Source organism: Pan troglodytes, chromosome 19, assembly GCF_028858775.2.
Source record: "Pan troglodytes isolate AG18354 chromosome 19, NHGRI_mPanTro3-v2.0_pri, whole genome shotgun sequence".
NCBI lineage: Eukaryota > Metazoa > Chordata > Mammalia > Primates > Hominidae > Pan > Pan troglodytes.
In genome coordinates this window covers 88979516-89004030 of record NC_072417.2, presented here as the reverse complement: position 1 = coordinate 89004030, position 24515 = coordinate 88979516, and the positions used below count along the sequence as shown (strand labels likewise).

The following is a 24515-nucleotide window of genomic DNA, read 5'->3' as shown; positions in this document are numbered from 1 at the left end:
GTCTCAGTTTGGGCCAGAGCTGTCTCCAGCCCTGTGTCAATGTTCCCCTTGTCGGGAAGCCGAGGTGTCCCCTGTGAGCAGAACAATCAGAAAACTCAGGAACATACCACGTTTATTTCTTGTTGTCAAGCCAGAAATGAACCAAAAGAAGCACATCTCAGGTGAAGGAACAACTCCTTATTGCAGTCATAGCCCAGCTCTCCTGGGATCCGGGGAACGCCCTCTGTCCTCTCCCTCACTCCCTCCTGTTTAACTTGGGACTCTGAACTGGAACTCAACTCTTCCCCAAACATTTTAAATCCAAAAAGACCAGCAGGGGGCGCCCTTTCCTCAGGGTCTGGCCCTGCAGGCGGGGCAGGTGAGGGCCTGAATACCCACACCCAGCTCTGGCAGGCCCCCTGCCTTCAACTTGGCACTTGTTCCAGTGCCCGGGGACCCCTCGTGCATGGAGCATCTATGCCTCTATTTTGAAACGGCACCATCCAACCCAAAAAAACAACACAGGATCTCGCTAACCTGCGGGCAGGACTAACCCAGACTCAGCCCTCTGCAGGCTGATGCTAAATTCCTTAGTGCTTTGCTCTCCCCCGATGCATCCTCTCTTGGCAATGGGTAGGAGGCAGCTGGGGCAGCAGCTGCTCGAGAAAGGATCTGAGTGTGGCCTTGACATTCTCAATGGTGGAATCGCTGCAGCACATACTGGCGGGCAGCTGGGGAGGGCTCAGGGGATGAGAAGTACGGGTGGGCCAGGGCAGTCTTGGCTGTGATCCGCTGGCTGGGGTCATACTGCAGGAGTTGCTAGGAAGAAAGAAGGAAGAAGATGTGGTCTGGGTGCAGCCAGGGTGGGGTGAGAAATTCCCCTCCCAGGTCCCAGATCAAGGGCCTGGGCCCCAAATTGGCTGCCCTCAAACCCAGAACCGCACGAAGCCATGACCTCCCAGCTCTCCAGCCAGTTCTGGACACTCCTGGAATCTGGACAGTCCTAACGAGTCACCCAGGTCTCCTCAGGCCACTGAAGCTGAGTCACCCCCCTTCTCGGGGAGGGTCCCAGGTCCCAGCCTGCTTCTAGTCGGGAAGAGCACAGAACCCCACGTATCAGGAAGCAGGGGACTGAAGCTGTCCAGGGAGGAACACTGAGTGGGGGCTCAGGGACTGACACTCCAAGAGGCCAAACCTGTCCAGCCCTCTGCCCTAGAGTCCCTAAACCCAGACAGGATGTGGAAGGACCCCCTGTGGTGGAGTAGCCCAGCTGGAGGGCTCGGGGCCTTGGCTGGAGTCTGTGCCGTCCTGCTGCCATTGGGCGGGTACACAACACACAGAGACTTCTGGAGAGCTGGACACACAGCCTGAAGATGAAAATACTGACCCACCTTCCTCTCACTCAACACCAGATTAAGGAGAGAAATGTGGCTCCAAGACTTTGTGGGCAAGAATGGATGGTGGACGGGCGCAGTGGCTCACACCTGTGATCCCCCCAGCACTTTGAGAGGCCAAGGTAGGAGGATCGCTTGAGCCCAGGAGTTCGAGACCAGTCTGAGCAACATAGTGAGACCCCATTTCTACAAAAATAAAATTAGCTGGGCATGGTGGTGAACCCCTATAGTCTCAGCTACTCAGGAAGTTGAGGTGGGAGGATCAATTGAGCCCAGGAGTTCGAGACCAGCCTGGGCAACATGGTGAAATGCTGTCTCTACAAAAAAAATACAAAAGGTAGCCAGGCATAGTGGCGTGTACCTGTGGTCCCAGCTACTCAGGAGGCTGAGATGGGAGGATCGCTTGTGCCTGGGAGGTCAAGGCTGCAGTAAGTCATGGTCACACCACTGCACTCCAGCCTGAGTGACAGACTGAGACCCTGTCTCAAAAAAAAAAAAAAAAAAAAAAAGAACAGACGGTTCTGCCAGAGACTTCCTGGGCAGTCCGGCCTGGGTCAGCTCAAGACACCAACAGGAGGGGTGAGTGAGAACTGTGGCATGGGCCCAGGCAGTAGGGAACAGCCTGTTCTGAAGACTGACCACTGTAGGAGTCACAGGGGAACAGCCAGGCAGTAGAACGAGAGGCCCCAGCCGGGCACAGTGGCTCATGCCTGTAATCCCAGCACTTTGGGAAGCTGAGGTGGGCACATCACCTGAGGAGTTCAAGACCAGTCTGGCCAACATGGTGAAACCCTGTCTCTACTAAAAAAAAAAAAATACAAAAATTAGCTGGGCGTGGTGGCAGGCACCTGTAGTCCCAGCTACTCGGGAGGCTGAGGCAGGAGAATGACTTGAACCCAGGAGGCAGAAGTTGCAGTGAGCTGAGATCACGCCATTGCACTCCAGCCCGGGCAACAAGAGCAAAACTCCATCTCAAAAAAAAGAAAAGAAAAGAAGGTATGGCCCCAGCCTGGGGAGGCATACAGCTTAGATGGAGCAGTAATGTCCACAAAGTAGAATAACCAAACACACAAGACAACTAGGGAAAAAGGGCGTGTAGCACAGCATAAAGACAGAGCTAACTCAATGAGTGCCACTTTCACAGGGAAGATAAATACTGCACTTATCCTGGGGGAGGCTTCCAGGTTGAACAATCAGTATACCCAAGCCAGTTGTGTACAAAGGTCAGGAAAGAGACCCTGGCCTTGGATTCAGAAAGTGCCAGGGTTATGTAAGAGGCTGGCTGATGAGGGGAAACTGTAGTCGGAGCAGTAGCTGGAGCCCACATGCACCTACCATGAGCAGGTCCCTGCCCTCTGGCTCCAGATTGGGCACAATCTCTTCCAGTCCCTTCCTGGTCCACTTAGGGAAGCTGCCCTTATAGTCAGGCAGCTGGGTGACCCCGGGCCATGTGTCTTCGCTGGGTGTCCCCAGCATACGAAAGATACGAAAGAGCTGGTCAATCTCAGAGTCACCAGGAAACAGGGCTTTTCGAGTCACCTGAAATGGGGAAGAAGAGAAGGTGTGGGGTCCGCCACTTTGTTATACAGAATCCAATACCAGATAAGTGGCCAGACCCAGGGAGAGGCCTGTCAAGATATCTTTCCCATGACTGTGCAAAGAATTCTGGCCTCTTTTGGAATAAGGCTACCTTCCTCAGTCCTTTAGCCAGTACCAAACACCTTTTTTTAAAAAATAGAGACGGAGTCTTGCTCTATCACCCAGGCTAGAGTGCAGTCCTGCGATCACAGCTCACTGCAGCCTCAACCACAGGTTCAAGCAATCCTCCTGCCTCAACCTCCCAAGTAGCTGGGACTACAAGCATGCACCACCACACCCAGCTAATTTTTGTAGTTTTTAAGAGCTGGGGATTTGTTACGTTGCCCAGGCTGGTCTCAAACTCCTGGGCTCAAGCAATCCTCCCATCTCAGCCTCCCAAAGTGCTGGGATTACAGGCGTGAGCCATGTCCAGCCCCAAACACTCTTTAATCCGCCTCGAATGGGAGCATCAGTGGACCCCACCCAACCCCAGTAGGACCCTGCCTGTGGCACCCTGTGGCCATATGTGCCCCTCTCTCTACCATCTCTGCAAAGATGCAACCAATGCTCCAGATATCCACAGCTGTGGTATAGAACTTGCTGCCCAAGAGAATCTCGGGGGCGCGATACCACAGTGTCACCACCTGCAGGGCAAAGAAACAGCATCACTCAGGGTGGCTGAGTGCATGGGTGACACTCCTCCTGCTGCCCCTCTCTCCTCTTTGTCTCACAATACCTCATGGGTGTAGGTGCGCAGGGGCACCCCAAAGGCGCGAGCCAGGCCGAAGTCAGCCAGCTTGATGGCACCCAACTCATTGATGAGCAGGTTCTGGGGCTTCAGGTCTCGGTGGATGACCCGATGTGAGTGGCAGAAACTCACCCCCTGCAGCAGCTGGAAGAGGTAGCTCTGGAGAAACGAGCGCGAGGTGGAGCCAGCTGAGCGGAGGCGCTGCGTGGACAGGGATGGCAGGGATGGGGTGTCACCTCTCCTTCCCTGCCCTTCCTTCCCTACCTTGATGAGGTGCAGGGGGAGCTCTGAGCCTGGGGTGGAGTCCATGTACTTCTTCAGGTCCTGGCTGAGGAACTCAAACACCAGATAGAGCTTCCTCTCGTTGTGCACCACGTCCAGCAGTCTGGCAGGGAGATGGCAGTCAGGATGCTACCTTCGCCATCCCAGCTTCCCCACCTCAATCCCCAACTCACCGGACGATGTTGGGGTGCTTCAGTTCCTTGAGCAGCGAGATCTCCCTGATGGCAGTGCTTGGGACCCCCTCCATCTCCCTGCAAGAAACAAGGGCACAGCCGTGGGCAGAGACTTGGGCCAAGAAGGGCACTTCCAGCCAGGGGGATCGGCTTCTCCTTAACCCCACAGAATGACCAGGGCCCCAGCAATGGAGACCTGTGCTCCTTGGCACGTCATCCACCAAACTCCACAGTCAGGGCCCCGGCAAAGGCTGGTCAGAAGGCAGTGAGCTGGGGGGAGGACAGGTAAGGGCTGCTGGGCAGCACCCAGAGGAGTTAAATGTGGACTCCAGGAAAGAGGGAACGGATCAGGGAGCGTCCAGGTTGTGATGGCCCAGGGTGGGTAACTCAGGGGCCGTCCCAGCACTCACAAATCCAGTCTGATCTTCTTCAGGGCCACCAGCTGCCCTGTCTCCCTGTTCTTGGCCTTGTACACCACCCCATAGGTGCCCTCTCCGATCTTCTCTACCTTCTGGAACATATCCATGGCCACAGAGCTGCCTGGGAAACAGAAGGCACTGGGCAATTTGCACCCCACACCCAGCGCTCCCGTTGCTCCTCCAGCTTCCATGTGGCGCCCTGCCTAGCCCAGCCCAGCCCAGACTGCCCAGCTCCCAAGGCCCACGGCCTAGCCACCCCAACCCCAGCTCATCCTGCCTGGGAACCTGGCTGGGGGTCGGAGACCGCCCCTCGCCCAGCCCAGCCCGGACCCCAAGGGGGTCAGGGGCCCCCCTTCACCCAGCCCAGTTCAGCCAGGACCCCCAGGCTTCTCGCCCATGCCCGGCCTCGGAGGGCAGGGCCCACACTCTCCCACCCAGCCCCCTGCCCATCCCAGCCAGAACCCCCAGGAAGTCAGAGACCACCCCTCGCCCAGCCCAGCCCAACATGGACCCCCAGGCCTCTCACTTGTGCCAGGCCTTAGAGGGCAAGACCACCCTTTCCCACCCGGGTCACTGCCCAGCCCAGCCAGTCCCAGGCTCTGGGTACACATGGCGGCCAGGAAGGGCTGCCCAGGGGCCAGGGCCACTGGGGGCAGAGGTCAGGGGTCAGGAGGGTCTTAAAGCCACAGTCCTGTCTTAGGCTGCACGGTCAGGGCCCAGGGCCTTGGCCCAGCCCGTGTGACGACGCTCAGCCTCCTCTGAAGGCAGAGCCTGGCCAGGGGCAGACCCCTGCATCCTGGGCCCCCCACCCCAGTCCCTGGGCCCCTGGTGCCCTACCCTGAGGCCTCAGGCCCAGAATTCACCAGAAGCCCTGAGAGGCTGCAGCCCACAGCCTGGGTTGCAGCTCCCCCTCCTGGCCCCCGCTGGCGCTGCACCACGAGCACACTTCAAGAACACGCCCCCTGGGCCTTTATTCACCAGGACCTTCTGGAACCCTCCATGGCCCCACACCAAGCACAGCCCCGGCGCCCAAGCTCGGCCACCTGCAGTCTCCCGGGGTAGGGCTGTCGGATTTATGGCATGCTTTCTGGGCTCTCATTGCTGAGCCAATCCCAAAGTAGGGGAAGGGGCTGGATTCATCACCCGCCCCTCGGCTTTCGAGCTCCAGACAAGGCCTTCGCTGGGGAGGCGTCTGTGCTCTCCCGGGCTCCCGCAGCTCCAGAGGGTTTGGGCTCTGAAGCAGGTGAGGGTGTTGCTAGGCTGCTGTTTCCTACTGGCTGCCGCCCCGCTCCTGCTTGTACAGTCTCTGCTCCCGGATGGCTTGTTCCAGCAAGGGCAGGTTCATCCCCTCCACACAGGTCAGCACGCGCGCCTTCACCACGGAGCCTCTGTCTGCAAGACAAACACCGGGGCACGAACGGCGAATGAGCGGCGTGTCAACAACGTCCTCCAAGGTGCATTCCAGCTGTTCCCTCCACAGCTCAGTCCTGGGTTTTGGCAGCAAGTGATGTGGACAATAACAACGGCATATGGGGCAAAGGCAATTGAGTATTTGGGCCTAGAACCGTGGGCCTGTCATGCACAGTAGGCCCGTGTCTGGAACTTAGCAGGTGGCCAGAAAACCCCTCTGGACTGAGGGAAAGGCGCCCTTGGCACCTTGGGACACAATGTCATCAGGAACCAGGGGAAAAGAGACACCCATATTTTAAAAATCCAAGAGACTGAGCTCCCGGTAAGTTTGGCTTTATAGGAGCAGGTCATCCCACCCTGGACGAGGGGGGCTTCTAGCAGATGCGGTGGTGACCTGATACATAATGGAAAGGTTTGCCACTGTTCGGGTGGCACCAAACAGGAAAGACATCTCCAAGAGACTTTTTAAAATTTTTCTTTCTTTTGACAGGCGAACTGGCTCACACCTGTAATCTCAGCACTTTGGGAGGCCAAGGCATGTGGAACACTTGAGGTCAGGAGTTCAAGACCAGCCTGGCCAACATGATGAAACCCCATCTCTACTAAAAATACAAAAATTAGCCGCGTGTAGTGGTGCATGCCTGTAATCCCAGCTACTCGGAAGGCTGAGGCAGGAGAATTGCTTGAACCCAGGAGGTGGAGATTGCAGTGAGCCAAGATCACGCCACTGCACTCCAGCCTGGGCAACAGAGCAAGACTCCACCTAAAAAAAAATTTTTTTTTTGAGACAGGGTGTCGCTCTGTCACTTGGGCTGGAATGCAGTGGCTCAATCACGGCTCAATGTAGCCTCCACCTCCCAGGCTCAGGCGATCATCTCAGCTTCCTGAGGAGCTGGGACTACAGGGACGCACGACCACACCCGGCTAATTTTTGTATTTCTTGTAGAGATGGGGTCTCACCATGTTGCCCAGGCTGGTTTCAAACTCCTGGGGTCAAGTGATCTGCCTGCCTCGGCCTCCCAACATGCATGGATTATAGGCGTGAGCCACTGTGCATTGCTGACATTTTTTTTTCTTTCTTTCTTTTTTCCCCAGTCATAGCCTGCAAGAGAAAAAAAAAAAAGTTAAAAAAATTTTTTGCACTCATGCTCTTTCTGCTCTCTGAGCACTTTAATAAATAGATTTCCGAGACGGGTGGATCACCTGAGGTCAGGAGTTCATGACCAGCTTGGCCAACATGGCAAAACCCCGTCTCTACTAAAAATACAAAAATTAGCCAGGTGTGGTAGCTGGCACCTGTAAACCCAGCTACTCGGGAGGCTGAGGCAGGAGAATCGCTTGAACCTGGGAGGCAGACGTTGCAGTGAGCCGAGATCAAGCCACTGCACTCCAGCCTGGGCAACGAGTGAGACCCATCTCAAAATAAATAAATAAATAGATTCAATGTTCTAGGCTATTACATTGTTTTCTTTTGACGCTGTTTGAGATAAAGGCTCTGCCTGCCCTTTCCTCTAGTCTAGGTCATTTATAGCACAGCCTGAGGGCAGAATTCAGGGTGTCATCCTGCCTAGCTGTCTATACAGGCTACCCTTAGGCAATGAACTCATTTGAAACATGAGGTTGCCTGTGTGTCTCAGCTTCTGTTAGCCCCAGTGCTGACACAGGTCAGAGAGGAATCGGGGCGGGGCGCGGTGGCTCCCAACACTGTAATCCCAACACTGTAATCCCAACACTTTGGGAGGGCAAGACAAGCAGATCACTTGAGGCCAGGAGCTCAAGACCAGCCTGGCCAACAAGCGAAAACCCTGTCTCTACTAAAAATACAAAAGCTACCCAGGCCCGACTACTTGGGAGGCTGAGGCACGAGAATCACTTGAACCGGGGAGGTGGATGTTGCAGTGAGCCAAGATTGCGCCACTGCACTGCAGCCTGGGAAACAGAGTGAGACTCTGTCTCAAAAAAAAAAAAAAGGAAAAAAAAGGAAAAAGGCCAGGTGCGGTGGCTCACGTCTGTAATCCCAGCACTCTGGGAGGCTGACGCAGGCGGATCACCTGAGGTCAGGAGCTGAAGACCAGCCTGGCCAACATGGTGAAACCCTGTCTCTACTAAAAAGACAAAAATTAGCTGGGTGTGGTGGCGGGCACCTGTAATCCCAGCTACTAGGGAGGCTGAGGCAGAATCGCTTGAACCCAGGAAGCAGAGGTTGCAGTAAGCAGAGATCGTGCCACTGTACTCCCAGCCTGGGTGACAGAGCGAGACTCCATCTCAGAAAAAAAAAAAAAAAGATTAAGAACCTGGAGCAAAGAAGAAGGGCCTGGGTTATAAAAAGCAGTCAGAATGCAGTGGGGTGAGGCCTGGGAAGAGGAAGGGGTTATACGGAGCACAGATGTTCTTTTAGGAGGTTTGTCTGCAAAGGGAGGGAAGGTCATGGGCAGGTAGGTCAGACTGTAGTGTAGAAGATGACTTCTTGTCATTGAGACTATTATTTCCATATAGAGGAGGCTTGAATGCCTTATATGTGGAGAGGGAAGAACTGTGGTAACCCCTTAGGTAGGAGGGACCCCGCTTCCTCTTAGACTAGAGAAAGGAGCTAACGGTGGCCGTTTCAGTGTCTGATGGTAGGAGGAAGAACGGCTGCCTGTGGCCTCAATTCTAGCTGGGTCATAAAGCAATAAGCCGGGAGGGACAGGGGAGGAGAGGAAGTGGGTTCTTATGAGGCAGGGGAATTTCTGGACTAGCTGTGGTGGCACCGGGGAGGTGGGTGTGGCCAGGACACAGGAAGGATTTCTAGGCAGAGCAGGGGAACGCCAGTGAGCCCCTGAAATCATTGAGCTCCGAATCCTTGGAGTTCTGTGATCTTTCTGCACTCAACAGTTGGCAGAACCAGGACGGTGGAGGCTGGGGTCTCGGGGCAGGAGTGAAGCTGCCAGGAAAGTGGCTGAAATGGTAGTGAGGCCCAACAGGGAAGAGAGGTGGGGGAGAAAGCCCAGGAGTCCCGAGTCCACAGGTCCTGATAGAGCAAGAGGGACGCAGCAGAAGTAGAAGCGAGAGTGGATGGCATGCAATTTCAGGAAAACAAGTCCAAGGTGCAGCAGCAGGCGTGGGAGGTGGAATTGGGGCAGAGGTGCACAGTGGTGGAACTGGTTGGCAGCAGGGAGACAGGGAGGGATGTGTGATGCTGACACACCCGAGGAGCCGGGGAAACTCCGGCCCTACTCCAGACTCTGTGGGTGTGTGGTTTGGGGAGAAAGGTTTGGGCAAGTCCCAGAGCCGTAAGGATGCTCGAAGAGGGAAGTGCACAGGGGACACACAGGAAGGTTTCCCTCCCTCCCTTTCTCTTCTCTCTTCTCTTTCTTTTCTTTTCTTTCTTTCTCTCTCTTTTTTTTTTTTTTTTTTTTTTTGACAGGGTCTCACTCTGTCACCCAGGCTGCGGTACAGTGGTACAGTCTCAGCTTACTGCAATCTCTGCCTCCCTGGCTCAAGTGATCCTCCCACCTCAGCCTCCCCAGTAGCTGGGACTACAGGCATGTGTGCAACAACACACCCTGCTAATTTTTGCATTTTTTGTAGAGATGGGGTTTCACCATGTTACCCAGGCTGGTTATTATTATTATTATTTTTTGAGATGGAGTTTTGCTCTTGTCACCCAGGCTGGAGTGCAATGGTGTGATCTCAGCTCACTGCAACCTCCGCCTCCCAGTTTCAAGCGATTCTCCTGCCTTGGCCTCCTGAATAGCTGGGATTACAGGCATGTGCCAACCACGCTCAGCTAATTTCGTATTTTTTGTAGAGACAGGGTTTCACCATGTTGGTCAGGCCGGTCTCGAACTCCTGACCTCAAGTGATCCACCCACCTCGGCCTCCCAAAGTGCTGGGATTACAGGCGTGAGCCACCGCGCCCAGCCCAGGTTCAGTTTTTTTGGCAAGAACCCACCAGAGGTGTTGCTATGTGTGTCTTCCTCATGACTCACATCGGAGGTACCTGATGTTTGCCCTTCTGATTTTTATCATGTCGACATTGATCAGGCCAGCCTAGGAACTGCTGGCGGGTCCCTCTATCACAATGATCTCATCAAGATGTTTCCTAATGATTTTGGCCACTAGCGAGGACTGTTGCCTGGATTTTTTATTTTGTCAGGGCTTTTAAAATGATGACTTTGAATTTACGGATTTCTCCTGCGTTCATTCACTGTGACTCTTCTCTAAAGAACTTTCCAGGCCAGGCGCGGTAGCTCACGCTTGTAATCCCAACACTTTGGGAGGCCGAGGCAGGCAGATCACAAGGTCAAGAGATCGAGACCATCCTGGCCAACATGGTGAAACCCCCATCTCTACTAAAAATACAAAAATTAGCCGGGCGTGGTGGCACATGCCTGTAGTCCCAGCTACTCGGGAGGCTGAGGCAGGAGAATTGCTTGAACCCGGGAGGCGGAGGTTGCAGTGAGCTGAGATCATGCCACTACACTCCAGCCTGGCGAGAGCGACACTCCGTCTCAAAAAAAAAAAAAGAACTTTCCTTCATCAACCATTTGGTTTCCACTACAGGCAATCCATACAGAAATGGCAGGATAGGGCCTGGTGCCAAGATCGTGCCACTGCACTCAGCCTGGAGAGCAGACCAAGACTCTGTCTCAAGACAAAAAAAAAAAAAAAAAAAAAACAGCGGTAAGAATCAGAAGCAGGCAGGGCTACTCGGGAGGCTGAGACAGGAGAATCGCTTGATCCAGGGAGTTGGAGGTTGCAGTGGGCTGAGATCACGCCACTGCACTCCAGCCTGCTGACAGAGCAAGGCACTGTATAAAAAAAAAAAAAAAAAAAACAACGGTGGCTCACGCCTGTAATCCCAGCACTTTGGGAGGCCAAGGAGGGTGGATCACAAGGTCAGGAGATCAAGACCATCCTGGCTAATACGGTGAAACCCCGTCTCTACTAAAAATACAAAAAATTAGCCAGGCATGGTGGCAGGCGCCTATAGTCCCAGCTACTTGGGAGGCTGAGGCAGGAGAATGCCGTGAACCCAGGAGGCGGAGCTTGCAGTGAGCCGAGATCGCGCCACTGCACTCCAGCCTGAGCGACAGAGCAAGACTCCGTCTCAAAAAATAAAAAGGAATCAGAAGTACGGCTGAGTTTGGTGCTGCACACCTGTAATCCCAGCATTTTGGGAGGCCAAGGCAGGCAGATCCCTCATCCCAAAATAATGACACCTTGTCTCCACAGAAAATTTTTAAATTAGCCGGGTGTGGTGGTGCACGCCTGTGGTCCCAGCTACTCAGGAGGCTGAGGTGGGAGCCTCATGAGCCCAGGAGATGGAGGTTGCAGTGAGCTATGATCATACCACTGCACTCCAGCCTGGGTGACAGAGAGAGATCTTGTCTCAAAAAAACTAAAAAAAAAAAAAATTTTTAAGACTCAGATTAAGGGCTGACAGGCAAATTCAAAAAGATCTAAGCAAGCTGCCTCACATCAGGCCTGGTGTGTTGTAGGCCTTGAGAAATTAGTGGTTTCTCTCTCCTCGTTCCCCCTTCCCCATGGGGGACCATCTCTTCACTGTACCTGTCTTTTTTTTTTTTTTTTTTTTTTTGAGACGGAGTCTCACTCTGTCATCCAGGCTGGAGTGCAGTGGAATGATCTTGGCTCACTGCAACCTGTATCTCCCTGGTGCAAGTGATTCTCCTGCCTCAGTCTCCTGAGTAGCTGGGACTACAGGCACATGCCACCACGCCCAGCTAAGTTTTGTACTTTTAGTAGGGACAGGGTTTCGCCATGTTGGCTAGGCTGGTCTCGAACTCCTGACCAGCCACCCTGTCTTTGAGTTGGCACCATGAGGCCAGTCCACTCTGAGTTGAATCCTCAAGAGTGTTGAACTTGTGGGCTAATTTGGAAGAAACACTAACCCTGATGAGACATTGCTGTTGGGTCACGAGCACATTTCTCACTGACTGCCCCGAAGACTGCCCCAGCTCATGCCCCAGGATGAGAAAGGGGGTCTGAGGCCGCAGCTCACCCTGCTGATGCTGGAGCTCCCCGAGGACGATGTACAGGGAGCCCACCTGGGCGTGGAAGGGCTCCACCAACTTGGTACAGACAAGAACCTGGTGCTGATCGGATCCATGCTGAGCCATCAGTGTTACTCTGGACTGAATCATGTCATAGAGGCATAACCTGGAAGGCAGAAGAAATGCAATAATTTCCATCCATACGTAGAATGACCACCATGCTCAAAAGGTTTGCATGGCCAAGAAATCTATAGAAAAGTGTTCAGCCTCAGTCTCATCACAGAAATGCAAATTGCAGCAACAAACCAGAAAAAAATGTTTCAGTCTACATTGTAGAATGTGAAGGAATTCCTTTTAATTTTCATCTCCTTGCCTTTAATTTTCTTAATGGTATATTTTGATAAGTAGAAGCTTTTAATTTTGTTGATGATCAGTTTATTCATTTTTTTCTTTTTCTTTTTTTTTTTTTTTTTTGAGATGGAGTCTCGCTTTGTTGCCCAGGCTGGAGTGCAATGGAGCAATCTCGGCTCACTGCAACCTCCGCCTCCTGGGTTCAAGCAATTCTTGTGCCTCAGCCTCCCGAGTAGCTGGGATTACAGGTGCCTGCCACCAGGCCTGGCTAATTTTTGTATTTTTAGTAGAGAAGGGGTTTTACCATATTGTCCAGGCTGGTCTCCAACTCCTGACCTCAAAGGATCCACCCACCTCAGCCTCCCAAAGTACTGGGATTACAGGCATGAGCCACCACACCTGATCATTTTTTTCTTTTATGACTTTTGCTTTCTATGTCTTGTCTAAGAAATCTTTTTCTTCCTTTCTTTTTTTTTTTTTTTTTTTTCTGTATCCCAGGCTGCAGCCTTGACCTTCCAGGCTGCTCAAGCAATCCTCCCATCTCAGCCTCCTGAGTAGCTGGGACTATAGGTACTTGCCATCACACGTGGCTAATATTTTAATTTTTTGTACAGACCTATAGGTACTTGCCATCACACGTGGCTAATATTTTAATTTTTTGTACAGACAGGGTTTTGCTATGTTGTCCACACTGGTCTCGAACTCCTGGGCTCACGTGATCCACCTGCCTCAGCCTCCCAAAGTGCTGGGATTACACTCATGAGCCACTGTGCCTGGCCATCTTTTCTTTTTCAATATGGGCTACAAATGCTATAAATAGAAAAAAAAAAAAAGAAATCTTTGCCTACTCAAGGTTGTAAAGATATTCTGCTGTTTACTTGAGACATTTCAGTTTTAGCTTGTAATCTATGACACAGTGTAAATTTTTTTTTGTATGTTGTGAAGTAAAGATCAAGATGTTTTCCCCTACCATAAGAATATCTAGCTGGGCGTGGTGGCTCATGCTGGTAATCCCAGCACTTTGGGAGGCCAAGGCAGGTGGATCACTTGAGTCCAAGAGTTTGAGACCAACCTGGGCAACATGTTGAAACCCTGTCTCTACTAAAAATATAAAAAATTAGCCAGGCATGGTGGCATGCAGCTGTGGTCCCAGATACTTGGGAGGCCAAGACGGGAGGATCACTGGAGCCCAAGAGGCAGAGGCTGCAGTGAGCCGAGATCATACCACTGCACTCCAGTCTGGGCAACAGAGCAAGACTCCGTCTCAAAAAAAAAAAAAAATCTAGGTTGGGCATGGTGGCTCACATCTGTAATCCTAGCACTTTGGGAGGCCGAGGCAAGAGGATTGCTTGAGCCCAGGTGTTAGAGACCAGCTTGGGCAACACAGCGAGATGCCGTCTCTATAATTTTTTTTTTTTTTTAATTAGCCAGGTACAGTGGTGCACGCCTGTGGTCTCAGCTACTTGAGAGGCTGAGGGGTCAAGGCTGCTGTGAGCCATGATCATGTCACTTGCACTTCAGCCTGGGCGACACAGTGTCAATATCCAGTAGTTCCACTTGTTGAAAGGACTATGCTTTCCCTGCTGAATTATCTTGATGTCTTTATTGAAAATCAATAAAGCCAGGCATGGTGGCTCACGCCTGTAATCCCAGCACTTTGGGAGGCTGAGGCAGACAGATCACAAGGTCAAGAGATGGAGACCATCCTGGCCAACATGGTGAAATCCCGTCTCTACTTAAAAAAATACAAAAATTAGCTGGGTGTGGTGGTGCACGCCTGTAATCCCACCTACTTGGGAGGCTGAGACAGGAGAATCGCTTGAACCAGGGAGTTGGAGGTTGCAGTGAGCCAAGCTCACGCCACTGCACTCCAGCCTGGCGACAGAGCAAGACTCCATCTCAATTAAAAAAAACAAAAAAGGCCAGGTGCGGTGGCTCACATCTGTAATCCCAGCACTTTGGGAGGCCTAGGCAGGCAGATCACGAGGTCAGGAGATCGAGACCATCCTGGCTAACACGGTGAAACCTCGTCTCTACAAAAAAAAAACAAAACAAAAATTAGCCGAGCGTGGTGGCAGCTGCCTGTAGTCCCAGCTACTTGGGAGGCTGAGGCAGGAGAATGGCGTGAACCCGGGAGGCAGAACTTGCAGTGAGCTGAGATCGTGCCACTGCACTCCAGCCTGGGCAACAGAGCAAGGCTCTGTCTCAAAAAAAGAAAAAAAGAAAAGAAAATCAATAAAGAATTGGCTAAGTAGGCCGGGCGTGGTGGCCCACGCCTGTAATCCCAGCACTTTGGGGGGCCGAGGCGGGTGGATTACAAGGTCAGGAGTTCGAGACCAGCCTGGCCAAGATGGTGAAACACTGTTTCTACTAAAAAATAAAAAAAAATTAGCCGGGTGTGATGGCAGGTGCCTGTAATACCAGCTACTCGGGAGGCTGAGGCAGGAGAATCGCTTGAACCTGGCAGGCAGAGGTTGCAGTGAGTCGAGATTGCACCACTGCACTCCAGCCTGGTGACAGAATGAGACTCCGTCTCAAAAAAAAAAACAAAAGAATTGGCTAAGTAAATGATGCAATATCACCACAGTGAAACAAAATGGAACCATTCAAAATGATGATATAGATCTACATGTCTGAGATGGCACTAGGTCTACCATACACAGCTAAGTAAATAAATGCTACAATATAGTAATATAATAGGATCTCATCTAGGTTAAAATATTGCTTTCTTCTTCTTTTTTTCTTTCTTTTTTTTTTTTTTTGAGGCAGGATCTCACTCTGTCACCCAGGATGGAGTACAGTGGTGCAGTCTCGGCTCACTGCAGCCTAGACCTCCCAGGTTCAGGTGATCCTCCCACTTCAGCCTCCCCAGTAGCTGGGGCTACAGGCGCACACTGCCATGCCTGGCTAATTTTTTGTATATTTTGTAGAGACAGGGTTTCACCATGTTGCCCAGGCTTGTCTCAAACTCCTGGACTCAAGCAATCCTCCCACCTCAGCCTCCCAAAGTGCTAGGATCACAGGTGTGAGCCTCCACACCCAGCCTTTAACTAGGTTAAAATACTTCTTTTTTTTTTTTTTTTTTTTGAGGCCGAATTTCACTCTTGTCACCCAGGCTGGAGTGTAATGGCATGATCTCAGCTCACTGCCACCTCTGCCTCCCGGGTTCAAGCAATTCTCCTGCCTCAGCCTCCCGAATAGCTGGGATTACAGGCGCCTGCCACCATGCCTGGCTAATTTTTGTATTTTTTATAGAGACGGGGTTTCACCATGTTGGCCAGGCTGGTTTTGAACTTCTGACCTCAGGTGATCTGCCCACTTCGGCTTCCCAAAGTGTTGGCATTACAGGCGTGAACCACCACACCCAGGCTAGGTTAAAATACTACTTTCTTTTTTTTTTTTTCTTTTTTTTGAGATGGAGTCTCACCCTGTCCCCCAGGCTGGAGTGCAGTGGCGCAATCTCAGCTCACTGCAACCTCCACCTCCTACGTTTAAGCGATTCTCCTGCCTCAGCCTCCTGAGTAGCTGGGATTATAGGCACCTACCACCAAGCCCGGCTAATTTTTGTATTTTTAGTAGAGACAGGGTTTCGCCATTTTGGCCCGGCTAGTCTCAAACTCCTGACCTCAGGTGATCCGCCTGCCTCGGCCTCCCAAAGTGCTGGGATTACAGGCATGAGCCACCGCACCTGGCCTAGGTTAAAATACTTCTATACGTATGTACACATGTCTCTAAGATGGTCCCCTGTGATTCTCACCCCCGATATTTACATCCTTGTGCATCCCCTACGATGCTGAGTAAGGCTGACCTGTGTAATCAGTAGGATACTGCAGAAATGACTGAGACTGACTCTGGAAGCTAAGTCATGAAAGACACTGTGGTTTTCACCCTGCTCTTTCTCTTGGTCACTGCTTCTGGCAGAAACTGCTGTGTTATGAGGACCCTCACACAGAACTACAGAGAAATCCACATTGTCTGGAACTGAGCTATCTTGCCAAGAGCCAGCACTAATTTGCCAAACGTGAACAAGCCATCTTGGAAGTAGAGGTCCTGGCCCCAGTCAAGCCTCCAGATAACTGCAGCCCTGGCCAACATCTGGATGCCACTCCCATGAGCGACCCTGAGCCAGATCCAAACAGTTAAACCACTCCCAAATTCCTGACCCACAGTAACTATGAGACAATAATTATTTTAAATTTGGGGGAGGCTGGGCACAGTGGCTTACGCCTGTAATCCCAGCACTTTGGGAGGCTGAGTCAGGAGGATCGCTTGAGCCCAGGAGTTAGACACCAGCCTTGAGAATATAGGGATACCCTGTCTCTACAAAAAACTAAAATTGTGTGTGTGGGTAATATGTTACATAGCAATATATAACTGATATATAACTGACAGAGTATATATGTATATACGTATATTGGGTGTCTCCATACCCACCCACATATACAAACACATACATATGGAAAAGCACGAGGATAATCACCAAAGGTTAGCAGTGGTTGTCTGGGTAATGGGATTATGGGTGACTTTTCCTTCCTCTCTACACCTTTATGGACTATCTACACTTTTTACAATGAATATTAATTTTTTCAATATATATATGTATATATATTTATTATTATTATTTTTTGAGACAGAGTTTTGCTCTTGTTGCCCAGGCTGGAGTGCAATGGCGCGATCTCGGCTCGCTACAACCTCCACCTTCCAGGTTCAAGCAATTCTCCTGCCTCAGCCTCTCGATTAGCTGGGATTATAGGCATGCGCCATCACGCCCAGCTAATTTTGTATTTTTAGTAGAGACAGGGTTTCTCCATGTTGGTCAGGCTGGTGTCAAACTCCCAACCTCAGGTGATCCACCCACCTCGGCCTCCCAAAGTGCTGTGATTACAGGCATGAGCCACCGCGCCCAGCAACTAATTTTTTTTTTTTAGTATTTTAACATAATTAGACAAAGTTATAAAAATCTTTTCTAATTATGTTTTTTTGGAGGTAGAGAAAGACATTTAACATATCATCACCCCCACCAGTGAAAAAAACAACCGTTCTCACCTGCCAAATGTTCTCAGTGTGCTCCCATCAGGAACTTGGCCTGCACTAACCTCCCAGGGGAGGTAATAGGTCCCAGGTTTAGGCAGCATCATGGGCTCCTGTAACCAAATAGTTGAGAGGGATTTTGAAGATTCCTGATAAACCGGATAGACTACAAAACAGAGATTAGCAGATATATGAGACCAACAGCATCTTGAAGACTAATTCCAGTAGGCAGTGTTTTAAAATTAAAAAAAAAATTTTTTTGGGGGGAGGGATAGCATTAGGAGATATACCTAATGTAAATGACGAGTTAATGGGTGCAGCACACCAACATGGCACATGTATACATATGTAACAAACCTGCACGTTGTGCACATGGACCCTAGAACTTAAAGTATAATAAAAATATATATATATATAAAAAAAGAAAAAAAATTTTTTGATATAATATGCATTCATGTATTAAAAAAAAAAAAAGAAAAAAAAACATGGCCGGGTGCAGTGGCTCATGCCTATAATCCCAGCACTTTGGGAGGCTGAGGCGGGCGGATCACCTGAGTCAGGAGTTCAAGACCAGCCTGACCAACATGGAGAAACCCCATCTCTACCAAAAATACAAAATTAGCCAGGCATGGTGGCGCATGCCTGTAATCCCAGCTACTTGGGAGGCTGAGGCAGGAGAATAGCTTGAACCCAGGAGGTGGAAGTTTCAGTGAGCCAAGATCATGCCATTGCACTCCAGCCAGGGCAATAAGAGCGAGACTCCGTCTCAAAAAACAAAGCAAAACAAACAAACAAAAAACAAACATAGACCAGCCTTGACAACATAGTGAGACTTCATCTCTATGAAAAAATTAAAACATTAGGCCAGGCACAGTGGCTCATGCCTGTAATCCCAGCTCTTTCGGAGGCCAAGCCAGGTGGATCCCTTGAGACTAGGAATTCGGGACCAGTCTGGGCAACATGGCAACACCCCATCTCCACAAAAAAAATACAAAAATTGGCCAGGTGTGGTGTCTCTCACCTGTAGTCCCAGCAACTTAGGAGGCTGAGGCAGGAGGATCACTTCACCACAGGAGGGTGAAGCTGCAGTGAGCTATGATCACACCACTACACTGTAGCCTCGGCAATAGAGTAAGACCCTGTCTCAAAATAATAATAAACCAAAACAATATTTAAAAAGCTATGTGTGGCCCAGAATGGTGGCTCACACCTGTAATCCCAGTGCTTTTTAGTAGAGATGGGGTTTCACCATGTTTGTCAGCCTGGTCTCGAACTCTTGACCTCAGATGATCTACCCACCTTGGCCTCCCAAAGTGCTGGGATTACAGGCGTGAGCCACCGCGCCTTGCCGAATTTGACTCTCTTCATCAACACGTTTCTCTTGCACCCTCTCAGGCACATAGTGCCAGGAAGAACTGTTCTGTTTGTCAGCAAGAGACAGAGACTGCCTGTGGCTATGGTGCAGATAACGTGGTGAAAGGTCCTGATCACAGCTGGCAAGTGAGACTCATGCTGGTAGCTCTGGGGCAGTACCACTGAACTCTGTTCCTTGACAGGAACAGACTGTGACTCTGGACTGGGCTTTGCTTACCTGCTAGAAGCTACAAATGCTTCAAAACAATCAGAACAAGGTTGGGTGCAGTGGCTCATGCCTATAATCCCAGCACTTGAGGAGGCTGAGGCGGGCAGATCACTTGAGCTCAGGAGTTTGAGGGCAACCTCGTCTCTACTAAAAATATAAAAATTATCCGGGTGTGGTCGTGCATGCCTGTAATCCCAGCTACTTGGGAGGATGAGATGGGAGGATCGCTTGAGTCTGGGAGATCGAGGCTGCAGTGAGCTATGATTGCACCATTGCACTCCAGCCTGGGTGACAGAGTGAGACGCTGTCCACAAAAACAAAATTAAATTTAAAAAAATGAAAAAGCAGAACAAGAGACAGTGCACAGATTTGGAAAGCCGACCATTATTTCTTCAGAACAAGGAACACATTGTACAGCCCATAATGGCCAACAATGAGCAAAAAGATCTCCTCCTCAGAGTCATAGTTTGATAGAGAAGTAAGATGTCCTTTGCAAAAATTGTATCAGTGAGAGAATTAGGACGGGGGGGAGAGCTGATCTAGCCAGTCCCCCTCTTGCCTTTGGCCTCTAAGCTGCCCTTAATTATTCCTGGATTTGGGCCAAGCTAACTTTGGGAGACATTTAGTTTACAGTTTAAATGAAAATAGCCCTTCCCTAAAACGCAGCCACCTTTGTAAAGCTAATGAGAAACCACCAGGCTAGGAGCACAGAGAAGCCCGAACTCTGCTAAGATTGCCAGCCATTATTCCAGGGGTCACAAGCTAGGCAACTTCCCCAGTTACTCCTGCAGATAACATCACTATTGCAGAACCTAAGATTGGCCTTTGGAGATATCTTTTCAGGTTTTTTGCATGTCTGACACCAACAACTCCACATGGACCCCACCCACCACTCCTGCGGCCCCCCTTAGAGGTGACTCAGCCTGCAGGAGGACCATTTGCCACACCCCTAAGGTTGCACCCCCAACCAATCAGCAGCAAGCACCCATTGCCTAGCTGCCACCACCCCTTCCCCGAAACTACATTTAAATAATGTCTAATCTCTGAGCCTTCCAGAAGATTGACTAATAATACCAACTCCCACGTGGTGTGGCCAGCCTTGTGTCAATTAGTCTTTCTTGACTGTAATGCCATGCTCTCCATGAAATGATTTCGTTTGTGCTGTGGGAACCCATCAGGTGGTTATAGAGGTGGCACAGGCTATGAAAACACTGGTTGTCTAAAACGGGGGGAGATAACAATTACGAAGGGCTAGTGTACACGAGTGTGTGCTCACTAACATGAGGGGACTAAAGGAGTGTCCCCACTAGATGTTCCTGTTTTTCTGGTGGATCTGGGGGAAAAGAGGTGGGGAGGATGCTGGGGTTGCTATGCAGTTCTCACCGAGGGAGGAATTTGCTGGTATAATGATTATACATTTTTCTTTCTTTCTTTCTTTTTTGAGATGGAGTCTCGCTCTGTCTGCCAAGCTAGAGTGCAGTGGCGGGATCTCGGCTCACTGTAACCACTGCCTCCCGGGTTCAAGCGATTTTCCTGCCTCAGCCTCCTGAGTAGCTGGGACTACAGGCGCGTGCCACCATGCCCGGCTAATTTTTGTATTTTTAGTAGAGACGGGGTTTCACCATGTTGGCCAGTCTGGTCATGAACCTCTGACCTCAGGTGATCCACCCACCTCGGCCTCCCAGAGTGTTGGGACTACAGGCGTGAGACACCTCACCGGGCCTCTTTCTTTTTTCTTTTTTTTTTTTTTTGAGCCAAGGCAGGCAGATCACTTGAGGTCAGGAGTTCGAGACTAGCCTGGCCAATGTGGTGACACCCCGTCTCTCCTAAAAATACAAAAATTAGCCAGGCATGATGGCGGGTGCCTGTAATCCCAGCTACAGGGAAGGCTAAGGCAGCAGAATTGCTTGAACCCGGGAGGCAGAGGCTGCAGTGAGCCGAGATCATGCCACTGCACTCCAGCCTGGGCGACAGAGTGAGACTCTGCCTGAAAAAATAATAAATAAATAAATAAATAAATAAAACTATGATCAATGCTTGAGCCTAAGAGTTTGAGGCTGCAGTGAACTATGGTTGCGCCACTGCATTCTAGTCTGGGTGACAGAGCAAGGCCTTGTCTCAAACAAAACAAAACAAAGCAAAACTATGATCAAATACATGTGTATGCCTTTTCTCCTATTAATCACTTGTGTGGTATTCCTGCCAAAAATGCATCATCTGAACCTAATCATGAAGAAATATCAGACAAATCCGAATTAAGGGACATTCTACTGTAGGTGCCAAGGGGTCCTCTGAAGTTTAGCTGCAAAAAATCAACTTACAAAAGGCAGAGTAATAGTCAAAAATGTGTACAAATTTATGTAACATGTACATATGGAAGCCTTCAGAAGGAAGACCCAAAGATACAGGGGAAATTGTACATTTTTATGCAAATGATTGAACATAAAAGGTATGATCTAATGCTGATAGACTGAGTGGGGAGGCCCAGCAAGGCCTGTCTGTCTAGATTCTTCTTGGCCTCTTGGAACAGGCATTCCTTCCTTCTGGGTGTGGGGCAGGACCCTCTCTGGAATGGAGTCTTATGGCCTACAGTCAAACAAGCTAGGTCAGATAATTTCTTTTTGGCCAGTTTTTACACCAAAAGAAGGAGGGAAAGTTAAGAGTAATATATTTAGGGTTTTTTTTGTTGTTTTTTGAGACGGAGTCTCACTCTGTCGCCCAGGCTGGAATGCAGTGGTGCAATCTTGGCTCACTGCAACCTCTGCCTCCCCGGTTCAAGCGATTCTCCTACCTCAGACTCCCGAGTAGCCGGGACTACTGGCACATGGCACCTTGCTCGGCTTTTTTTGTATTTTTAGTAGAGACGGGGTTTCACTGTGTTAGCCAGGATGGTCTCGATCTCCTGACCTCGCGATCCACCCGCCTTGGCCTCCTAAAGTGCCAGGATTATAGGCGTGAGCCACCGCACCCAGCTTATATTTAGGGTTTTATGGCTGGCTTTGGGGGTAAAGGACTCTGTTTTCTATGACCTGCCTTGGGGAAGAAGATTCTAACTTCTCTGGCTAGGCTCGGGGGAGAATGGGCCTGAGGGAGAGGAGGACAGAAGGTTAAAAAAAAAAAAAAAAAAAAAACTTGCTTTGTGGGTTGCTTCTGAGGCCTTCATTTTGGGGTATTGTTTTCTGAGACCCAACACTACAAAACAATGGGCTTATACACTTCACAAGTGTTAATGTCAGCCAGCCAGGCACAGTGGCTCATGCCTGTAATCTCAGCACTTTGGAAGGCTGAGGCGAGCGGATCACATGAGGCCAGGAGTTGGAGACCAGCCTGGTCAACATAGTGAAACCCTGCCTCTAATAAAGACACAAAAATTAGCCAAGTGTGGTAGTACATTCCTGTAGTCCCAGCTACTCTGGAGGCTGAGGCATGAGAATCATTTGAACCCAGGAGGCGGAGGTTGCAGTGAGCTGAAATCATGCAACTGCACTCCAGCCTGGGTGACAGAGGAAGACATCATCTCAAAAGAAAAAAAAAAAAAGCATTAAAGTCACAGAAGAAAAGTTCTTTGTTCTATTCTTGTAATTCTCGTGTAAATTTGAAATTATTTCAAAATAAAAACTCACCAAATTTAGCTCTTCATCTAAGTCTTTTCTATTCAATGCTAAGTACACCCATTATCATTGTTACATTAAGAGCAATTGGTTTCCTAGAATATTAGAACTAGAAGGTCAGCTGTCAAGCAGCCATTTGTTCACTCCACAAAGATTTCCTGAGCACCTTTAGCGGGGCAGGCACTGTGCCAGGTACAGAGAATAAACTAGACACCCTCTCTGCTGTTGAAGGGGTCTGAGATCAGCAGCTTAATAAGACAAATGAGGATCCTGAGGTCCTAGGGGTTAAGAGTGTGTATTATAGTTCTATTATTCAAATTATGAATGTTATGCATCTCTCCTAGTTTTACTTCTGAGAAAACTAAAGTCATAGTATTACACAGACTACAGACAGGCTAGGCGCAGCGGCTCATGCCTGTAATCCCAGCGCTTTGGGAGGCCGAGGCAGGTGGATCAAGAGGTCAGGAATTCGAGACCAGCCTGGCCAACATGGCAAAATCCTGTCTCTACTAAAAATACAAAAATTAGCTGGGTGTGGTGGCGAGCCCCTATAATCCCAGCTACTCAGGAGGCTGAGATAGGAGAATCGCTTGAACCCAGGGGGTGGAGGCTGCAATGAGCTGAGATCATACCACCACACTGCAGCCTGGGCGACAGAGCGAGACTCCGTCTCAAGAAAAAAAAAAAAAAATGACTAGAGATGATTCAACAAATCCCTGAATCTCCCTTGTCTACAATCCCACTGGGCAGAACTGTTTTTGTTTTTTGTTTTTTTTCTGTAGAGACAGGGTCTCACTATGTTGCCCAGGATGGAGTGCAATGTCACCATCTTGGCTCACCGCAACCTCCACCTCCACCTCCGGGGCTCAAGCCACCATCCCATCTCAGCCTTCAGAGTAGCTGGGACTACAGGCGCATGCCACTACACCCAGCTAATTTTTTGGTATTTTTTGTAGGGATGGGGTTTTGCCATGTTGCCCAGGCTGGTCTTGAACTCCTGGGCTCAAGTGATACGCCCGCCTCGTCCTCCCAAAGTGCTGGGATTCCAGGCGTGAGCCACCGCGCCCGGCCCTACACTAGGTTTTAACAGTAAGTGTGCATTTCCCACTTTGATGACGATGATGGCGAAAGCAAAGAAGTCTGGATTCCAAGACCTCTAGTAACTGCCAGGTTGGGGGAGAAAATGTCTGGTTTCCCAGACAGAAGGCTTAGAGCAGCACCGCCCGCTTGGTCTCATTCTAAATTCGCGTCCACCCCTTGAACAGCGCTCACAATCCCACACCCAGGGCCCCGGAACCCACGCCTCTGCCAGTAAAGACGCCATTATCTTAACAAAAGGTAACTGGAGCCTCTCCCCAAAGAGACTGGTTCCCGTCCCATTCTTCTCCAATCCGGGTGGATTTGGCAAAAGCCCAAGTGACCCTCCCTAGCAATTCCGCAAAGCCCCATCTCCCGCCCCAGACTCCAGAGTCTCCGGACCACTCTCATTTCGGAGAGGCCTAGGGGCACGGACCCGGAAGCGTGATGGAAGCCGCGGGGTAAGAGGGGGGCAAGTGCAGGCGCAATCCCTCTTCAGCCTCGTTGTCCCGCCCCCTTCCCAAGGCCCCAGCCAACCTGTTCTAGGCGTCGCCCGGTCCTCGGATTTCTTCTTTCCGCCCCGCGTGGTCACGTGACGGGGGAGGGGCGGGATACAAAAAGTGCTTTATTTTCCCACTCTCCGGACGCCCAGCAGGGCAATTTCTTGACCTTCGGAGCCCCTTTCCCGAGGATCCGCTCGGGAGCCTCCCCTGGCCAGGAGCAGGGGATTAGTCTGCCCCGCGACCGGCCCCAGCCACGGCGCGGAGATCGCCCCCTCCGTCTGGGCCGCTGTCACTCACGCGCCGAAGGGCCACGGAGAAAGAAGGGGCGGGCCGGGGCGGGCCTGGCGAGCGGAGGCGGGGACTTGCGCCGTCCTGAGGCTG

General features: G+C 50.7%; 2 protein-coding genes across 4 annotated transcripts; both read right to left on the bottom strand.

Moving 5' to 3' along the window:
- Window positions 1–95: 95 nt before the first annotated feature.
- On the bottom strand, window positions 96–5520 carry CDK3 (cyclin dependent kinase 3). Of its 2 annotated transcripts, XM_016930913.3 has the most exons (8): window positions 5411–5501; window positions 4565–4694; window positions 4155–4232; window positions 3964–4084; window positions 3688–3858; window positions 3494–3595; window positions 2709–2912; window positions 96–798 (listed from the first exon to the last, which is right to left on the bottom strand). In XM_016930913.3, the coding sequence occupies exons 2-8, from the start codon at window positions 4678–4680 to the stop codon at window positions 673–675; spliced, it is 918 nt and encodes a 305-aa protein (XP_016786402.1). In that variant the 5' UTR covers window positions 4681–4694; window positions 5411–5501; the 3' UTR covers window positions 96–672. The 2 variants fall into 2 exon arrangements, with proteins under 2 accessions (XP_016786402.1, XP_009431601.2); XM_009433326.5 differs by having other exon boundaries at window positions 4565–5520.
- Window positions 5520–24307, bottom strand: TEN1 (TEN1 subunit of CST complex). 2 transcript variants are annotated; one of them, XM_003315739.5, is made up of 4 exons: window positions 24169–24307; window positions 17377–17474; window positions 11988–12145; window positions 5520–5965 (listed from the first exon to the last, which is right to left on the bottom strand). In XM_003315739.5, exons 2-4 carry the CDS (start codon window positions 17466–17468, stop codon window positions 5844–5846), a joined length of 372 nt encoding a protein of 123 aa, XP_003315787.1. In that variant the 5' UTR covers window positions 17469–17474; window positions 24169–24307; the 3' UTR covers window positions 5520–5843. The 2 variants fall into 2 exon arrangements, with proteins under 2 accessions (XP_003315787.1, XP_063655392.1); XM_063799322.1 differs by lacking the exon at window positions 24169–24307 and adding an exon at window positions 24068–24094.
- Window positions 24308–24515: the final 208 nt, after the last annotated feature.

Bases quoted from the DNA above. Each gene is read 5' to 3' on its own strand.
- CDK3 (XM_009433326.5), bottom strand. From the start codon at position 4,764: ATGGAAGCTGGAGGAGCAACGGGAGCGCTGGGTGTGGGGTGCAAATTG. The intron at 4,233-4,564 runs GTGAGTGCTGGG...TGTTTCTTGCAG, and splicing joins AAGAAGATCAGACTGGATTT to GGAGATGGAGGGGGTCCCAA. The intron at 799-2,708 runs GTAGGTGCATGT...CTTTCTTCCTAG, and splicing joins AGGGCAGGGACCTGCTCATG to CAACTCCTGCAGTATGACCC.
- TEN1 (XM_003315739.5), bottom strand. From the start codon at position 17,468: ATGATGCTGCCTAAACCTGGGACCTATTACCTCCCCTGGGAGGTTAGT. The intron at 12,146-17,376 runs GTGAGAACGGTT...TCTGCCTTCCAG, and splicing joins ACACTGAGAACATTTGGCAG to GTTATGCCTCTATGACATGA. The intron at 5,966-11,987 runs GTGAGCTGCGGC...TTTGTCTTGCAG, and splicing joins GGAGCTCCAGCATCAGCAGG to ACAGAGGCTCCGTGGTGAAG.